We start from the raw sequence: 17,835 nt of genomic DNA, 5'->3' as shown, positions 1-17,835 counted from the left end.
TTGTCAACAATTGTTTAAGCCTCTCAAAAGCTTTCTGACAACTTGGGGACCACTCAAACAGGGAGTCTTTCTTAGTAAGTGCAAACAATGGGCCCGCAATCTTAGAAAATCCAGGGATAAAACGTCTGTAATAAGATGCCAAACCAACAAAAGATCGTACCTGTTTAACATTAGTAGGGACAGGAAACTTCTTGACAGCTTCAACTTTACTCTTATCAGCTGAGATCCCTGACTCCGACATAACATAACCAAGATACAGTACTTCTCTCTTTGCAAAATGACACTTCTTGGGTTTCAGACAAAGATTTGCATCTTGCAGCTGGTTAAACACTTCTTGGAGATTCAATATGTGCTCGGCAAAACTCCGTCTAATCACTAAAATATCATTGAGATATACCATACACTTCTCATTGATCAGTCCCTTCAACACTCTACTCATCAGTCGCTGAAAAGTAGCTGGAGTGTTACACAACCCAAACGGCATCACAGCAAATTCATTTAGTCCCCTTCCCAACTCCAGGTGATCCATTGCAAAAACATCAGCATGGTCTTTAATCAGTGACTGTAACTGGACTGCATCAGCTTCATCCAAGCTCTGCCAATCCACAGGTACAGACAGACTGGAGAAGTGACTCAACTCTGGGCTGTAGGTTGCACAATGTAACATCTGCATTGTCATCACTCACTGGCTCAAATTGCCTATCCCACAGTCCTTCAGTAACGGATGACAATGACCCCACAACATGTGCGGCTTCTAGATGAACAGGACACACACCATGATTCTCTATAAGTACCTTAAAATATCCATCACTGTTAGGTTGAACAATGGAGGTAGATACAATCACATCTGACTCTCCACTCTGACACTTTCCAGGTTCCAACATAAACAAACATGTTCCACTACTAACAGCACCAGCTGAAATTTGAGCTTGTACTACCTTAGCATGATGGACTGGCAAATGTGTGGCCCGTAACAATTTCACTTCAGGCTTAACCACAACACTTAGCTGAGACTCCCTGGGCTCACCAGGTTTCACATTGGTCTTTATAGACTCTACCTCAGCACACAGCTGAGACTCGCTGGACTCACCAGACTTTGGATCACTGTTCATCTCAATAGATTCAATAACAGCACTAAACTGAAATTCATTAGGAACATCATACTTCAAATTATTGCTGCTCTCCAACTCAGCACTCAGCTGAGAATCACCGAACTTACCAGATGTCAGTGGACTATTGGTCTCAATGGACCCAACCTCAGCACACAGCTGAGACTCACTGGACTTCAATTCACTGTTGCTCTCAATAAATTCTACCTCAGCACACAGCTGAGACTTGCTGGACTCACCAGACTTCAAATTACTATGACCAACTTCAGCTGCCATACCTTGGACAACAGCTGGAATGAAACTAGGAGCATCTGCTTGCAAACAACTACTCTGGGATGAACACTGAGACTTGTCCCACACTTGACCTTGTAACAAATCAGTCATCTTACCATCATCTTGTGGTAGAACTACAGAACTACAGAACAACCAAGTTTAGGTAATACATCAATACCTAACAATAAATCCAGTGATGCTCCTTTCTGTACCAGTATAGTGGATTGACACTCTTGGCCCTCATGTGCTAGATGCACAGATAACTGACTAATACCATTCACTTCACCACCTCCATAATTATTCACTGACAAACTAGGGGACTGTAAACGACTCTCTACTCCTTCCTCCACTCTTCAACAGACTGTCCTGGAGTCCTCAACTTCTCCAAAGTATCCAACAAACACTTCACAGAAACAATAGTAATTGGCGATCCAGTGTCTACCAGTACCTTGACTGGTTGTCCTTCTAGCATAACATCAACAAACAGAGTAGGTCCAAGCATAGGCCCATCAGCGGATCCATGTGGCTCAAGCACATGCATTGTTGTGCTCTTCTCAGTCATCGCCTCTTCCATCTCTGCAGCTTATGAGGGCTGGCTACATTACCCTGAACTTCACTCAATTCACTTGTTACATGATGATTAGCACCATTACCAGAGGTAGTACCAGACTGCTGCTGTGATTTCTGCTGATGACCTCGAGACTCTGCAGGTTTCCCTCTTCTCTGCTGAGGACAGTCCTTAGCCAAGTGTCCTACCACACACATAACACTCACGACTCAGTGTCTCACTATGACTGTAGCGATGATAGTGGTTATTGTCAGGCTTCAACTGGATTGACTTACTATTACTGTCTTGGGATGACAAATCTCTTAATTTGGCCTCTTCAAAACGTGCCTTGATCCACAACTGATCAAGTGATCCTTCAATACCAGCCACCTTCATTTGGATCTCGGGTAGGAGTCCAGACACAAACTGGTAAGCCAATACTGCCTTACCCATGATTTCAGCTACTTGACTACCTTGGTTAGCTTGGGGATAAGCCTTCTGATACAACCTGCTCAAGTCTTGTGCATAGTCATCCACTTTCTCATTAACCTTCTGCATATGACTGTGGAACAATCCACTTTGTACAGATTATATTCGGACTGGAGTAAATCTTTGTGACATAGCCGTCACTAAACTGTCATACGTGGATTGTTGCTGAGTTGTGCAAGTTCTGTAGAAGGCATAGGCCTGTCCTTGCAGTCTCGTCGCTAGGTTAGCGAGTTTAGAGTGAGAGTCCCATTCACAGATGGTCGCCACCAACTCAAACTGTCCGTGCCACTCCTTGAAGGTTTTGTTCTCATTACTCCCACTAAACTGCGGGACTTGAGAAGGGTGTAGCAACATCACTGCAGACTGTACACTAGGGGTGTGTGACGTTGACAACACAGTCGAGTTCAAAGTAGAGACTACATCCGAAGACTTCGAAACATTCACAGTAGGTGTAACATCTTCACTAGACGAACTCTTGCCCACAGTAAGTTCAACAGGTTCTACAAATGGTGAGCTACCACTACTGATGGTACCTTCAACATCGCTGCGCAACAAGGCCTCGTTACTGCACCCAGTGCTTAACTGAACTTGCAGTCTTTTGACTTTATTACGTTCAGCAGACAAACGAAATTCACACAATTCAAATTGTTGTTTAGCACACTTTAACTCTAATAGAAGCCTACCATTTGCTTCCCAGAGCTCCGTAATCTCTTGTATCGCTGCCACCTCTTTCCCTCCAAAATCTTCATTCGCTTGCTCAAACCTTTTCTTTGCCTCGCTCAATTCTTCAACTGCTTATTTCTGCTGACTCAGCTGAAGTTCTTTCTCCCTGCTAACGAAGTTCTGATGAAGTTCGTCCACTTCATTCTTCACAATTGTCAGCTCCTCCCTTTCCGTATCAATTTCCAGTGCAGTTTCTGGGTTTTCACCACGCAGTTTAGCATTCTCTACTTGTAAGGCTTGATATTCTAATTGCAGGGTGTCCAGCTGGATTTTAAGCACTTCAGTGGCCATTAAGCGTTCTGCTTCTGTTCGGGAATTTTCCAAGTTCTGGTCGTCTGCTTGTTTACTTGCTCTGACTTGTTCCTGTAGTGTTTGTACAGCTTCTTCTCCCCGGACGTACCCCCAATTGTAGCGGTTCTTGTATATTGGCTTGTTAACAATACAGACACTACATGACACAACACCCGAATTTCAGCTGTCAGCGAGACTAAACGTCCACCCAAATCTTATTATTATATAATGTGTACAACGTCAAATAGATGCACACAGTTATTATTAAATATACAGTTTAATATATTATCACATATGTTTCTGGTTCCCTTCCTGGTCATTTTTTAACTGAATGAATTGTGTAATGAATAATTTTTAATGTTAAATCTGTTGAAAGGTTTTCATGTCTTGTAAACACTCTTTTCTTATAAAGATGCGCTAACTTTATACGTTAACTTTGTTTTATCCTATAATTCCATGTACTGCTAGCTATGTTAAATGTATACGCAGTGTACCACATCAAAAGTTACAAAAAAAGCCTGGTCAAGTGGTCAATTTTGGGGAATTGGTAGGACCAGAAACATATAATTAACTTTGCATGGCCTTATGCAAATAAACGTTCAAAGCACCGTGGATATATATTCATCAGGTTCATTGGAAACATAGTGCATGAATTCACCTTGATACGTAGACCCCTGCAGACCCCTTAGAAGAAAAAATTAAGAAAAATTGAAGCCTTGGCTGTTCATATATCATAAATGGGTTGAGTGAATTTAATAAAATTTGCTGTGTGGCTTACCCTACCTGATGGACAGCTATAATGCAAAACTGGTGTGCTTTGGAGAGGGGACCATGGAGCTATGCATACGTGAAAACATTCTTCCTGTCAATATACACGCACCAGATGTCTTGGCCGCATGACACATTACCATATGTCTTAATAATATTATAGGCATACCGATTTATAAATATAATCTACTCTTGTACTATAGTACATGCATTTTGTAACTATAGTCCAAATGAATAATGTACACCATGCTTGCTCTGAAGGTCATCAACAAACTCCTCAACATCAATTGCAAGTTCATCAACATAGTCAAATGATAAGTCATCAACAAACTTCTCATCATCAATTTCATCAACAAGGTCAAATGATTAGCTGTCAACAAACTGCTCTCCATCAAGTTCATCAGCAAAGTCAAATAATAAGCCATCCACGAACTCCTCATCAAGTTCAACAGCAGCAAAGCCACCACCAAGGTCATATAAAAAGTTACCAACAAGGTCATCAACATTTTAAACCTAAACTAAAGGAATTGTGTCGTTACTCTGAGGCAATTTCATCATGTTGGAAGGATCTGGCACTTGAGCTTGACCTTCCACAGGAAACAATCAACACAATTGATAATGATCATAGTCGTAGTAAAGACAAATGCTATCACATGTTCAATGCATGGCTGGAAAGATCACCTGATCCCTGCTGGTTTGAGATTGTGGAGGCTTTTAAAATGATTAAATTGTTACAAGTTGCTAAAGAAATAGAACAAGCTTATTTGGGTAAGTTGCTACTCAATTTAGAGGAGGTGGAACATTCATGTATCCAATACTAAGAAAATTGCACACGAATACAAACTGTGGAAGAAATATAATTTTAAATATACGCTCATTGGGACGGTAACATTTAATATTAATAGTCTATTGATAGATTACTTTACCATGCATCTCAAAATAAGAAAGTGACATTGTAAGTCACAATATTGCAATGTTCAGGGTGATGTTGCTGCATAGGGAAAAGGACCTATAGCAGTTAGATGCAAAATTTGAGTTATGCTAATCAAAGAATTCCACAACTTGTTAACTATTCATATTTCAAATTTCAAGTCAATACTCAATTGTTTCATAAAGTTATAAAGAATTTAAATTCAAGTATATCATACAGTATGGTAGTACTGTATATTAGGTATCATGGAAGTTTGGCGTAAAATATTACCTAAAAACCAGCTTCACAATACCATCATGGCACCTTGGCAGTATTGGTTAGGTTACCGTATAACCAGGCCAAAAAGTGCCTTTAGTATGACCCTAAATGCTTCCAATAGATTGTTACAAATTTTTAAATAAATTATTCAATGAAATTTTCTACTAACTGCTTGATGCCTTCAGGCAAGCGTAACTTAATAGCTATATAAGACTACGGGCTTAATTTTTTCACTGTTTGACATCGGTTTGTCCCGAGTTGTGCCTTTTGGCATACTGCTGTACGTACAATGCACATATCATGGACTTACCTTTGTCCTCTTTTGTATCCCATTTCGTTTTGCTGACAGGCCAAGGTGTCTATTTGAGGTATCGCTGGCTTCCTTATGCTTGCAAACAGGAATTTTCCATATTTTTCGAGGTGACTGGATTAATTGCAGATGTATTTCTCATACTGTTCTTCATTTGTAATGCTGTGAAACAGGCTAACATAGCTGAAAAACAAAGCATAATAGCACTTCAGTAATTGATAATTGGGGCACTCAAACTGTCTGTATGTTTTGTGGTGATTGGATTGATAGCAGAAGCGCTTCTCCTATTGTTGTTTTTTTGTAGTGCTAATAGTTGAATGCAAAGTGTTATTGCTGTACGTTAAAGTGAATGCAGTGTCAGGTTAAAATGATGTCTACCAGTGAAAATTTCATTGTCTAAAGGCATCAGATCAGTTAGTCAGTAGAAATAATAGTATAATATTTCAAAACAACTCATCCGAACCATTTTAGGTCACACTGAGCCAATACTGCCAAGTTGTATATTGTACAGCTAGTTTCTGGTCCATATTGTTTAAAGACACGATCTGTTATGATACTTACTTATTGGTGTACTGCACTGTATGATACATTGTGCATCTGGGCAATAGTTGATTAACAGAGTTATCTCTGCAATGTGGCTTTGATTATAACAGTTGCATATCTGGGGGTGGGCCTAGGTAGGCCAAAGAATTTTGGTATGTGAGATCGAGATACTCTAATAGAGAGCAGTCAATCACTTGTCATGCACTATTCAGAGAAGTAGTGTAGCAAACTGCGCAGTTACAAGTAGGAATTTTTATCAGCAATAATTATAATGTATAGTTGGTAGAGGTGTGCCATTGTGAGCAGGCTGTGACCTTTCTTGCTCTTCAGTGCCCCACCAACCCAGAGAGTCTGGATACATCACCGGCATTGACTAAAGGATGTCGATTAGCATTTCTATCTAGTACATGTTGTTTGTGGCAGCAAGTCTGACAATGAGAAAATTTTAACAAAGAGGAATCAAACATTTGTACCAGTATCCATGTGATAGTTGTAACACGAGCATGAGGGCTTTGCCTGAAATGTATGCCTGACTGCCCGAGGCCACAGGCCTGAGGACAGAGAGCATACATTTCAGGCAAAAGCCTGAATGCCCTGTGTTACAGCTAATATGTAACACTTCCCATCCGTATCAGGTTGATCAATCTCCCAATCCCGTTCTGGTTATGTTCGATTATGATGAATGGACAAATCTTAGAGATATCACGGAGAATTTCAGTTACATGAGTTTAATGTTTTAATCAGTGCTATTGAATTGTTTATGGAATGATTACAGAGATTACTAAAGGCCTAGATAGGTAAGCCTGTTTGTGGAGTGATTACTTCATGCAAAGTGGCTACTTTGTGATGGAGGTGTATCCGTATTTGGAAACGTGTGGAAACGATTGGTGAATAAGCTATAGCACTAGTTCTTACCTTAGCACAACATTTTCAACTTGTAGGATAGCGAGGATAACAATCACTGTCTATCTGAGTGGTTTTCGTAGCAAAATTCAACTCATGCATACTGAGTATTAATCGATCCCCACATCGATTTCGGCCTTAACGTCTATATAATTGCTGCCCAGGTGTAGCCCAGTCTACATTTCGTATGTAGCCCGGCTAGCTGAGCTACATATGAAATGTAGCCCGGGCAGTTCCTTTGATCAGAGGTGTGAAAGTGTTACATATGAATAAATATAATGTTGGTTAAGTTATCTCAACATTCACCTAGCCTTCAGAAAGTACTTCCACTCATTCTTCACTTGCTTTTGTGGGTTTGGCCTAGGACTTCTGCTGGTCATTAGTATAGTGATGTGCAATATACCGAAAAATTATAGACATTGCAATATTTTTTCAATACCGATATCATATCAAATCTCAATATTTTTGTAACTGATACAATATTTATTGTATAGTCAATATTTTGCTACAATTTTCAATATTTTAAGTAATATTTTGGTAAATTTACAACTTTTGGTATGTGATTGTGCAATCACAGTAGAAATGAAGCCCAGTTCTGTACAGTTTAGCCATTTTAAAAAGCATTTACCAGTTTCCAAGGCTTGTTATTACCTTCATCACAAATTCTGTAAAGCATAGCTGCTAATTATAAACGTTTGCCCCATGCAATTAATCAAAAGAAAAGAATACCGAAAAAGTATCAAAATTTCAATATTTTACCAATTATCGTTTGATATCGTACCGAAACCAAAATCCTAATATCGCACATCACTAGTCGTTAGCCTAGTCATAAATGTATTTGACCTGTGTGCATAATGTTGATACCATTTGAAGTGGCAATTTATGTTTCCAAAGGGACAACAGATTTATTACTATTATTTTTTAGGTCTTGAAGAAGGTGTGGAACTTGGTCAAGCCAAACTGGTGGAAAATATTTTGGTAAAGAATCAGATGACATCTGATAACACTACTACTAGTAAGATGATTTAATCTTGACAACCATAACTTATGCAACTTTTGCAGTACCTAATGTGTCAACTATCTGTGCCAAAACAGCTGAGATAGAAGGGTGTGTCCCTAAAATGTTTGGGTTAAAATGAAAATCAAAGATTGCAGCCAAGAAAATAGTTGCAATGATGTGATTGTCATTAACATCATTGCAGCCATTGACATCTCTTGGTATAACCTTGATTTTGGTGCCACACACTTTTTTCACAGCTTAGCTGTTTAAGTAGAGATACCATAGAGTCTAGTTGTTAGGTGCATAAGCCTAAAAGAGCTCACGAAAAAATGTTGTGATTAACATATAATTGTTAAGCGCATGTGCCTAATAAATAAACCTTGTCGTGATTATTACGGATTCGCTCACTTGGGATGGTGTGAATTGCAGTCATTAAATGTACCAATATTTTGAGCCCAGCTTTTTGTGCACTGAATCCTTCGTGTAAAGCATACTACAGAAGACCACTTTGCTTGGTAAGTATAGTAAGGCACATACTTCGTTTGTACTTCATGAAATTTCACGCTATACTCTACAGTGGAACCTCAGTTATCCGAACCCATTAGGACCAGGGGTGGTTGATAAGTCTGAATATCTCTGAAACTGTGCATAAATAACCGTTAAAAATACATTTTAAAAAGTATCAGTATTATCAACCACCCTAATAGAACAGTCACAACTCTAATAGAGCAGTCATTTTCATAGTTCAGTAAACTGAGAATCTGGATAAGTAGGGTCTGGGTAACTGAGGTTCCACTCTACCTCTAGCATTTCTTCTCTTGTATAGCTTTGTCTCATGTTGGAACTTCATGTTCATCCATATGTGGTTATCAACCATGATTAAGTATAAGAAACAGGTATGCACTTAACAAGTAATATGCGCTTACTATATATGTGTGCTTAACAACCAGAGTCTATGGTATTATTTCTGTTTGTAATTGCTAGTCCCAAAGTCAGTTGTTGCCTGGCTTTCCACTGGGTCTTTTTCCTTTATTAAAGGAATAATAGTAAGACCGAGGTGAATTGTTACATAGCTGAGCGCTCTACAGTGTGACTTGTTACAAAGCTGAATGCTCTGTTAGGGTGATTTCTATACTGAATGCTCTATTAGGGTAACTGCACTGCAATTGCGTACTTGTTGCAGGAAGGTTTTTTATTCTTAGATTCTAAACCACTGAAAAACTTTTCTATTATATGACCGGATCTGCAAGGATCCCATATGTTTGCGCAAGGCTAAATTTACCCTAAGCGCAAAGGGTGGAATATCTACGAAGTCAAAAAATTCCATAAATTGTTAAGCGCTTGTTTCACTATGAAGAAATGTAATAACACAATAAACCTTGGTAGCATCGTAGCATCCAACTCCTCTTGCTTGATAGCATCCCCAAAGCAAGAGGAGTTCCAAAATCTTTGTTTGTATCAGTACTCTCGAGGAGGAAGATATGTGTTAGTCTGCCTAGCATTGGACTAGCCGTTCACTATAGTTTTTTCTCATTTTTTCGCCTTGGCCCTAATTGTAGGAAGGCCCTGGAAGACAAAACTTACCCATTAATAGATTCGCCTATTCATGGAAAACCTGATGGTGTAACTTGGTAGAAGACTGTGTTCGTAAGTTATGATTGTTTAATCCATTGTGTGGATTTCACTCCTTTTTGTACTTTATAAGGCCCCAAAACCAGCCTATGGCTGACTTTGAGGTTTGTTTTTACTCACATTTCTTCTTTTCTATGTAGATACAATGATGATTATTGAAGACAGACTTATAAATGTATTTCATTGCATGGTTTAATTCAATATTTGATAATATTATTGTAATACTCTAATAGAGTGCACATTTTTTTTGAGGACTTCTAATAGAACATACATAGAATGTTCTAGAACAGTCTAGAACTTCTATTGGTAGATCTATGAAATTACAAACGTTTGATTATAAGCAGATTTCAACTAGAAATTTCATTTATAAAGCAGAAATTAAGTGAGGTGATCAGTCAAGGTAGCAGTGGTTCAGTGGTTAAGGATGCAGGTGTTAGGTATGAAGGTCCCTGGTTCAAACTCTGGTAAGTTTTTTTTCGACATTTTTTGCACACCTTTTTTACCCCGTGGTGACTGCTCTATTAGAGTATCTCGATCCCACGATTTTACACTTGCTTAGTTTTTGCTTTATAACTTTGTCTCTATAACTCTATTGCTATTCAAACTATCAAAAGGCACTACTACGATGATCAGCCTATCTACACACCAATTTTCAAGTTGTTTCTATACTTGGTTTACCCTGTAGCCGTGACAGAAGTTTGATCTGTTTTTACGTGAATAAACGTCCATAATTCCTTGAATATTACTCAGACTTACAACAAACTTGGTACGTGAATCCACCGTTACACGTTCTTCATTTGTGCCAAAGATCGAGGCAATCGAGTTACACGTTTGCATTTTATAGCAATTTTTGCAAAGTGTGTGAAAAGAAATCAAAGCCCCCATAGCCCCCCCCCCCGTACAGCATAAGAAGAAAAAAACGAAGAAATTAAAATGAAACTTTGGACGCTTATATCTCGCAAATGGCTGTTGTGAATTTAAGCAAATTTTCTTGTGTAGTGTACCCTACCTGGGGGACAGCTATAATGCAAAAATGGTGTGCTTTGGAGAAGGGGCCATGGAGCTATGCATGCGTGAAAAAGCTGTTTTCTTTCTTCCTGTAAATATACTCACGGTGTGGTCACTGGCTTTCTTGGCCGCATGACACACTACCGTGTGTCTTGATTATGCGCCTGTAGTAGTTTATTTTCTGTATTGTTACTGTGCAAATCAATTTTTCTGCTGTTGCCACTTTGTAGCACTGTAACTTTGAAAGTTCTAGAGCTGGAAATTTGGTTGACCATCTCTTTGGCTATCTAATGTAATAAAATGGAATTTGAAAAATCTGCTAACATATGGGAGATCCGGTCACACACGATGATTTATTTATCTATGTATAGGAAGACAAGGTAGTGTTTAAAATGAAACAAATACTTTTTAAGTGGCACTGAACCAATTAAGTCCAGCTGCACAAAACAAACTTGTTACAACTCACACCTTTATTGAGCTATTCTATATAATAGGGTGGCCCAAAACTTTGCTAGTGTACAACTTATGTAGCAATCATTTGTAACCCCCAGTACCCCCAGTATGGGCTAAGTAGGGGAATTGTAGAGGGATTTGGCTTTTGACTCCATGCTTTAAATTGGTGAATGAGTACAGGCTTGTGTGCAGGCCACATGCTTGTAAACATGAGGTGAATTGCTAGTAAATTGCGGTGGGGAATAGTGGGGTGTCGGTAGGGAATTAAACAACTGACTACACCCCAGTAGTGGGACTTTTGCTCTTACAAATTGTCAAATCCTCACCTAATCCCCACATAGTCCTTACTTGGGGTTGATAGGTGCATACTTAATTTACGACTTAAAAGCTTTTGTGATAGCCTGTGATGCTTTAATTTAGCATTAAAAGTTTCATAAAATGACACGCCTTCATTTCACACCTGTACAGCTCTGAAGTTTCAAGTCAATTTTTAAATTACTTGGCCAATGAACAATGTATATTGCTTAGACACTGAGGTTTCAACCATTTCTCACCTTGTAGAACAATTCTACACTTTCTGTTTTACTGACAACAAGAAGGAAAGTAGTGAAAACGTACAACATTGGCTAACAACCCTATTAAAGCAACAATTAAAGTGTACTATTGTAGTGCAATGCCTTCCTGATGACTGTACCAAATTTGGATAGTCTGTGGTGCATAATTTTGAAGTTTTTTTAGTGAGAAAGGAAACTGTATGGCTAGTCAGGGTGCTCTCCATGTAAACAGTAATCATGCGATGGCAGCTGGTCTGTTAATGTATTTAATTAAAGTGTGATTAACATCAGCTTGACGGTCTGATAGACTTTTCTGTTAGTTCACTGCGAGTGCTTCACTTGGTCTATAGGTTTTCGTATTTGTTCATACATGACCACATGCATGCTGTCCAATTAACTTTGTACGAATATCCTTAATCAGTTCAGTGCCACTGTAGCATCACAAAATTTAGCAATCAAAGGCAATTGCTAAATTCTTGTTATGGTATATAAAATACGTATTTAAACTTACTGCAACAATAAAACTAAACCCGTGAAACCGTGTATGTATAAGTGTGAAGCTCACAACTAGACATGCACAATAGTCACATTTGTGTATGTATCAAAAAATTATCACTAATCTGTTTGTATCTACAGAGCCAGCAATAGTTGATAATCTGTATAACAATTTATCTGACATGTACAAGAAGACAAGATATAGACCTGTTGGAGCAGAATGGCCACCCAACCAACCTAAATCAATTGTTAGTGTTGCGCTTATGCACTACAGAAGTGGACGAACACGACAAGAATTATTTGAAATAGCTAAACGTCACAGAGAAGGTTCTTCTGGTGTAGATGAATTAGTTTCATCACATTTTGAACCTCCTCCTACAAAGAAAACATGTTTTGATCATTCCAGGGTGACAAAGGATATTGTTGACATATTTATCCCAGATCCTGCATGTGGAGCTATTACAGATACAAGTAGTAGTTCTATTGAACACCCTAAACATATACTGATAGAGGGCGCACCGGGAATAGGAAAAACTGTATTAGCAAAAGAAATAGCATATCGTTGGGCCATTGGTGACATACTATTAGAAATCGATCTATTGTTTTTAATTTACCTTAGAGATCCAAGACTGCAAGCAGTAGAATCTGTTGAACAACTTCTTCAACTTTACATCTCTGTTAACTCTGCCTCTACTGTGAGTGAGTATCTAAAGGATTATTTTGGGCAGAATGTGGCTTTTGTGATTGATGGGTTTGATGAATATCCAGCCTCACTACGACAGAGTTCGTTTATTGTAGACCTCATTACTGGCAACGTTTTAACTAAAGCCGTAGTAGTTGTAACTTCCAGACCAAGTGCTACAATGTTTCTACATGATCAGGTTGATAGAAGAATCGATATTCTTGGATTTGCTAAGGAAGAACGAGAAAAGTATATTTCACAGTCACTGCAAGATTCACCTGAAAAGATAACAAAACTTCACAAATATCTAAGGCGTCAACCCACAATTAATGGATTTTGTTACATTCCTCTTCACTTAGCAGTGCTCTTGTATCTGTTCCAGCAGGGTAGTCTACCTGAAACACTAACTGATATGAATGAATCCTTTATTGTCCATACCATCTATCGATTTCTGAAACAGAAACAAAATCTAATTCCACATGGTGTGGTGTACAAGTTAGTAGATATACCTAAACCTGTACTTGATACTGTTTTAAAATTGTCACAGCTTGCTTATAAAGGTTTACAGGAAAATCAGTTAGTGTTTACTTTTGACCAGATTAAAGAAGTGTGTCCAGATATTAATTATGTACCAGGAGCTATTAACATGTTTGGTTTACTACAAGCTGTAGAACACTATCCTCCAGAAGGAGCAGGAACAACCACTTCATTTAATTTTCTTCACTACACCATGCAAGAATATTTAGCTGCGTACTATGTTTCTACCCTCACAGGTGAGGAACAGTCATCACTGATGAATAAGACATTTTGGGATGATCATTTTAACTTTATGTGGATGATGTATGTTGGCATTAATGGAATCAACTCAGACCAATTTGTTCAGTTCATCACCCAAGGAAAAGTGTATAAAAGAATAGATGGTGTGAGAGTATCAGATTCTATTCAAAGAGACAAACGAAAACGTTTACATGTATTTCAGTGTTACATGGAGGCTAAGAGCAAAACAGACCTGCCCAATATGATTTCATCAATGTTTAAGGATGGTAAAGTTAGTATTGTTACTGTAACATTATTTCCAAATCACATTTCATCATTAACATCCTTCTTGTCTCATTCTTCAATTCAGTTAAAAGTTCTAGAATTGAAAGATTGTCACCTTGGAGATATTGGAATAAGCATTTTGGAACAATTTATTATTGACAGTGTAGAAACAACCTCATCACTGGAGTATGTTGACTTCAGTGGAAATGACTGTTCCCCATGGGGTGTGTACTGTGTGATCATCAGACAATGTAGTCTTGATAGTTTAACATTGTGTGGAGACTATGGAATGGAAGATCACGTTGGTAATATACAAAGTAGTTTACAAACAAATCCAGCATTGCTGTCAATTACCATATGTAATATTGGAGGAGTTGGAATTAAGGTGATAAAAACGAGTTTCTTTAGTAATCAGACACTGAATACACTTAATTTGCCATGTGGTAAAGTTAATAGTAAAGAAATCAAAAAAATCACAAATGTTCTTCTTCATACAACAATGTCACCTCTTAGTACTAAAGTGATAGATATAAATATTTTATGGGACAAACCAAGTGATCCTACAGGTGTTTCATTAAACATGTCTCATAAACTCAGTGAAGACAATGAAATTCTACTACTAGCACTCGGTTTGTGCAATAACAAGACATTACAAAAACTTGATATTTCTGATAATATTATATCTGATAATGGATTGGCAGCTATTTGCGATAGTCTCGAGGGTAATACCTCATTACAAGATCTTAATATATCAGGTACTCACTTGTCTTATATAGAAGCAAAAAATGTTGTTGAAGCTTTACAGGTAAGTAATGTATTGCAGAAACTAAACATTTCAAATAACAACATAAGTGATGATGGTATGTTAGCCATTACTAACTGGCTCAAGAATACTGCAACACTGCAAGTATTAAATGTGTCCAGTAATCATATAACTAATACAGGAACAAGAGAGTTTGATGATGTCAAAAGCATGCTGCAAAACCTTGACATTTCAAGCAATACCATAGGTGATGATGGTATGTTAGCTATTAGTAGATGGCTTAGGAACAATACAACACTGCAAGTATTGAACGTGTCCAATAATAATATTACTAGTACAGGAACAAAAGAATTGGAAATTATTTACAATGTACTGCAGAAACTTGACATTTCAAATAATCGGTTGTCTGATGATGGAGCACTGGATATTAGTAATTGTCTCAACCATATTAGTTCTCTATCAGATCTTAATATTTCACTTAATGAAATAACTGATGAAGGAGCAATACAAATAGCTAAAGCTGTTAAATCTAATTCATCACTACTACAACTTGATATATCTAAAAACTACATTGGTATTAATGGATTAATGTCTATTATAGAAGTGTCAAACTGCTCATTACAATTTCTCAAGACAACATATAATGATGTTACAAAGTCTGACTTTACAGAAATCCAGCAGTGTATTAATAGAAGTTTGCACTGCATAACTATAGCTAATATTTATGCGTCTTGGAATAAGATAATATTGACTGATGGTGACAGTTGTTTTATGACAACAAAATGTTTGTTATACAAAACAACTGGTGATCACGAAGATGTATATACTTTTGATATTGATGATATCAAAGAAGACATCTGGCCTATCAAGAAAATAGCAAGTGTTCGGTTTAGGGTAAAACTTCTAAACAGCTGTATTAAGGAAGATACAGTACTACAAGAAATGAATTTGTCTAAAAAGTTAACTGGGATTAAGTATGGGTCGTACTTTGAAACATTTGCTGAAGCCATTGCAGTAAACAAAACTTTACATAAACTTGACATTTCAATTAACCATTTACCTGATGATGTTGTAGTAACTATGGGTGAATGTTTGAAAATTAATAATTCATTAAAAGAACTCAACATGAGTCACAGCAACATTCATAGTAAAGGAGAAATAAAATTGGCTGAAGCCATTAAAGTAAACAAGAGTTTAGAAAAACTTGATATTTCAGTTAATGATATATCTGATGATGGAGCAGTTGCCATAGGAGACTGTCTAAAAAATAATAATTCATTAAAAGAACTCAACATGAGTCACAGCAACATTCATAGTAGAGGAGGAATAAAATTGGCTGAAGCCATTAAAGTAAACAAGAGTTTAGAAAAACTTGATATTTCACGTATTGATATATCTGATGATGGAGCAGTTGCCATAGGAGACTGTCTAAAAAATAATAATTCACTAAAAGAACTCAACATGAGTCACAGCAACATTCATAGTAGAGGAGGAATAAAATTGGCTGAAGCCATTAAAGTAAACAAGAGTTTAGAAAAACTTGATATTTCCCATAATGATATATCTGATGATGGAGCAGTTGCCATAGGAGACTGTCTAAAAAATAATAATTCATTAAAAGAACTCAATATGTGGTCCAATGACATTAATAGTGAAGGAGGAATAAAATTGGCTGAAGCCATTAAAGTAAACAAGAGTTTAGAAAAACTTATTATTTCACATAATAATATATCTGATGATGGAGCAGTTGCCATAGGAGACTGTCTAAAAAATAATAATTCACTAAAAGAACTCAATATGGGGTGCAATAACATTCATAGTAAAGGAGGAATAAAATTGGCTGAAGCCATTAAAGTAAACAAGAGTTTAGAAAAACTTGATATTTCAAGTAATGGTATATCTGATGATGGAGCAGTTGCCATAGGAGACTGTCTAAAAAATAATAATTCATTAAAAGAACTCAACATGAGTCACAGCAACATTCATAGTAGAGGAGGAATGAGATTGGCTGAAGCCATTAAAGTAAACAAGAGTTTAGAAAAACTTGATATTTCAGGTAATGATATATCTGATTATGGAGCAGTTGCCATAGGAGACTGTCTAAAAAATAATAATTCACTAAAAGAACTCAATATGCTGAGCAATAATATTCGTAATAAAGGAGGAATGAGATTGGCTGAAGCCATTAAAGTAAACAAGAGTTTAGAAAAACTTGTTATTTCACTTAATAATATATCTGATGATGGAGCAGTTGCCATAGGAGACTGTCTAAAAAATAATAATTCACTAAAAGAACTCAATATGTGGTCCAATAAAATTCATAGTAAAGGAGGAATAAAATTGGCTGAAGCCATTAAAGTAAACAAGATTTTAGAAAAACTTGATATTTCACATAATGATATATCTGATGATGGAGCAGTTGCCATAGGAGACTGTCTAAAAAATAATGATTCACTAAAAGAACTCAATATGCGGTCCAATAAAATTCATAGTAAAGGAGGAATAAAATTGGCTGAAGCCATTAAAGTAAACAAGAGTTTAGAAAAACTTGATATTTCAGGTAATCAGTTTTCTGATGAACTGTTAGCCAATCTGAGAGGGATGAACACTGTAGAGGTATAACAAATTTCCAAAAGATCACTTGATGCAGTTATCATTCTGTAGTTTACCCCTATTGTGTGAATTCATTGAAATATTTACACCAGTATAGCTAGTAAGTTTGAATTATATTATAATACTGTGAAAACCAAAAGTGAACTTCGATTATTGACAGTTGTTTAAACATTTAGCTAGTTAGAATTCTAAATCAGGATTTTGGATAAAAGAATATAAAACATGGCAGGTAATTTGTGTGTATTGTAAAGATCATTTTGCAATAACCTCAGCTTGACCTTTGGTGACCTTGCCTATACATGTGCTTAGGATAGATGTATAAGAAAAAACATGAGTATTGGGGGCAGTTCCATGAACTATCAAAAGGTATGTTCTCAGGTAGTTTATCTCCAGGCTGGCAAACGTGAAACTAGCCATTTTAGAGAGGCTTTATTTCTATTTTAATTAGA

The 17,835-nt window shown here is 37.1% G+C and overlaps 1 protein-coding gene across 1 annotated transcript in view; it reads left to right on the top strand.

Annotated features, from left to right (window-relative positions):
* The window catches only part of LOC136268021 (protein NLRC5-like), a 45,555-nt gene extending 28,030 nt beyond the window's left edge, over positions 1–17,525 (top strand). Inside the window, exons 4-6 of the mRNA XM_066063249.1 lie at positions 4,462–4,968; positions 8,071–8,160; positions 12,429–17,525. Of these exons, the coding sequence (XP_065919321.1) occupies positions 4,462–4,968; positions 8,071–8,160; positions 12,429–17,395 (5,564 nt within the window). The 3' untranslated portion in view covers positions 17,396–17,525. The remainder of the gene's footprint in view (positions 1–4,461; positions 4,969–8,070; positions 8,161–12,428) is intronic.
* Positions 17,526–17,835: the final 310 nt, after the last annotated feature.

Source organism: Dysidea avara, chromosome 10 (assembly GCF_963678975.1).
Source record: "Dysidea avara chromosome 10, odDysAvar1.4, whole genome shotgun sequence".
In the NCBI taxonomy this organism is placed as follows: domain Eukaryota; kingdom Metazoa; phylum Porifera; class Demospongiae; order Dictyoceratida; family Dysideidae; genus Dysidea; species Dysidea avara.
Note: the sequence above shows the minus strand (reverse complement) of the source record. Positions and strands in the feature narration are given on the sequence as shown.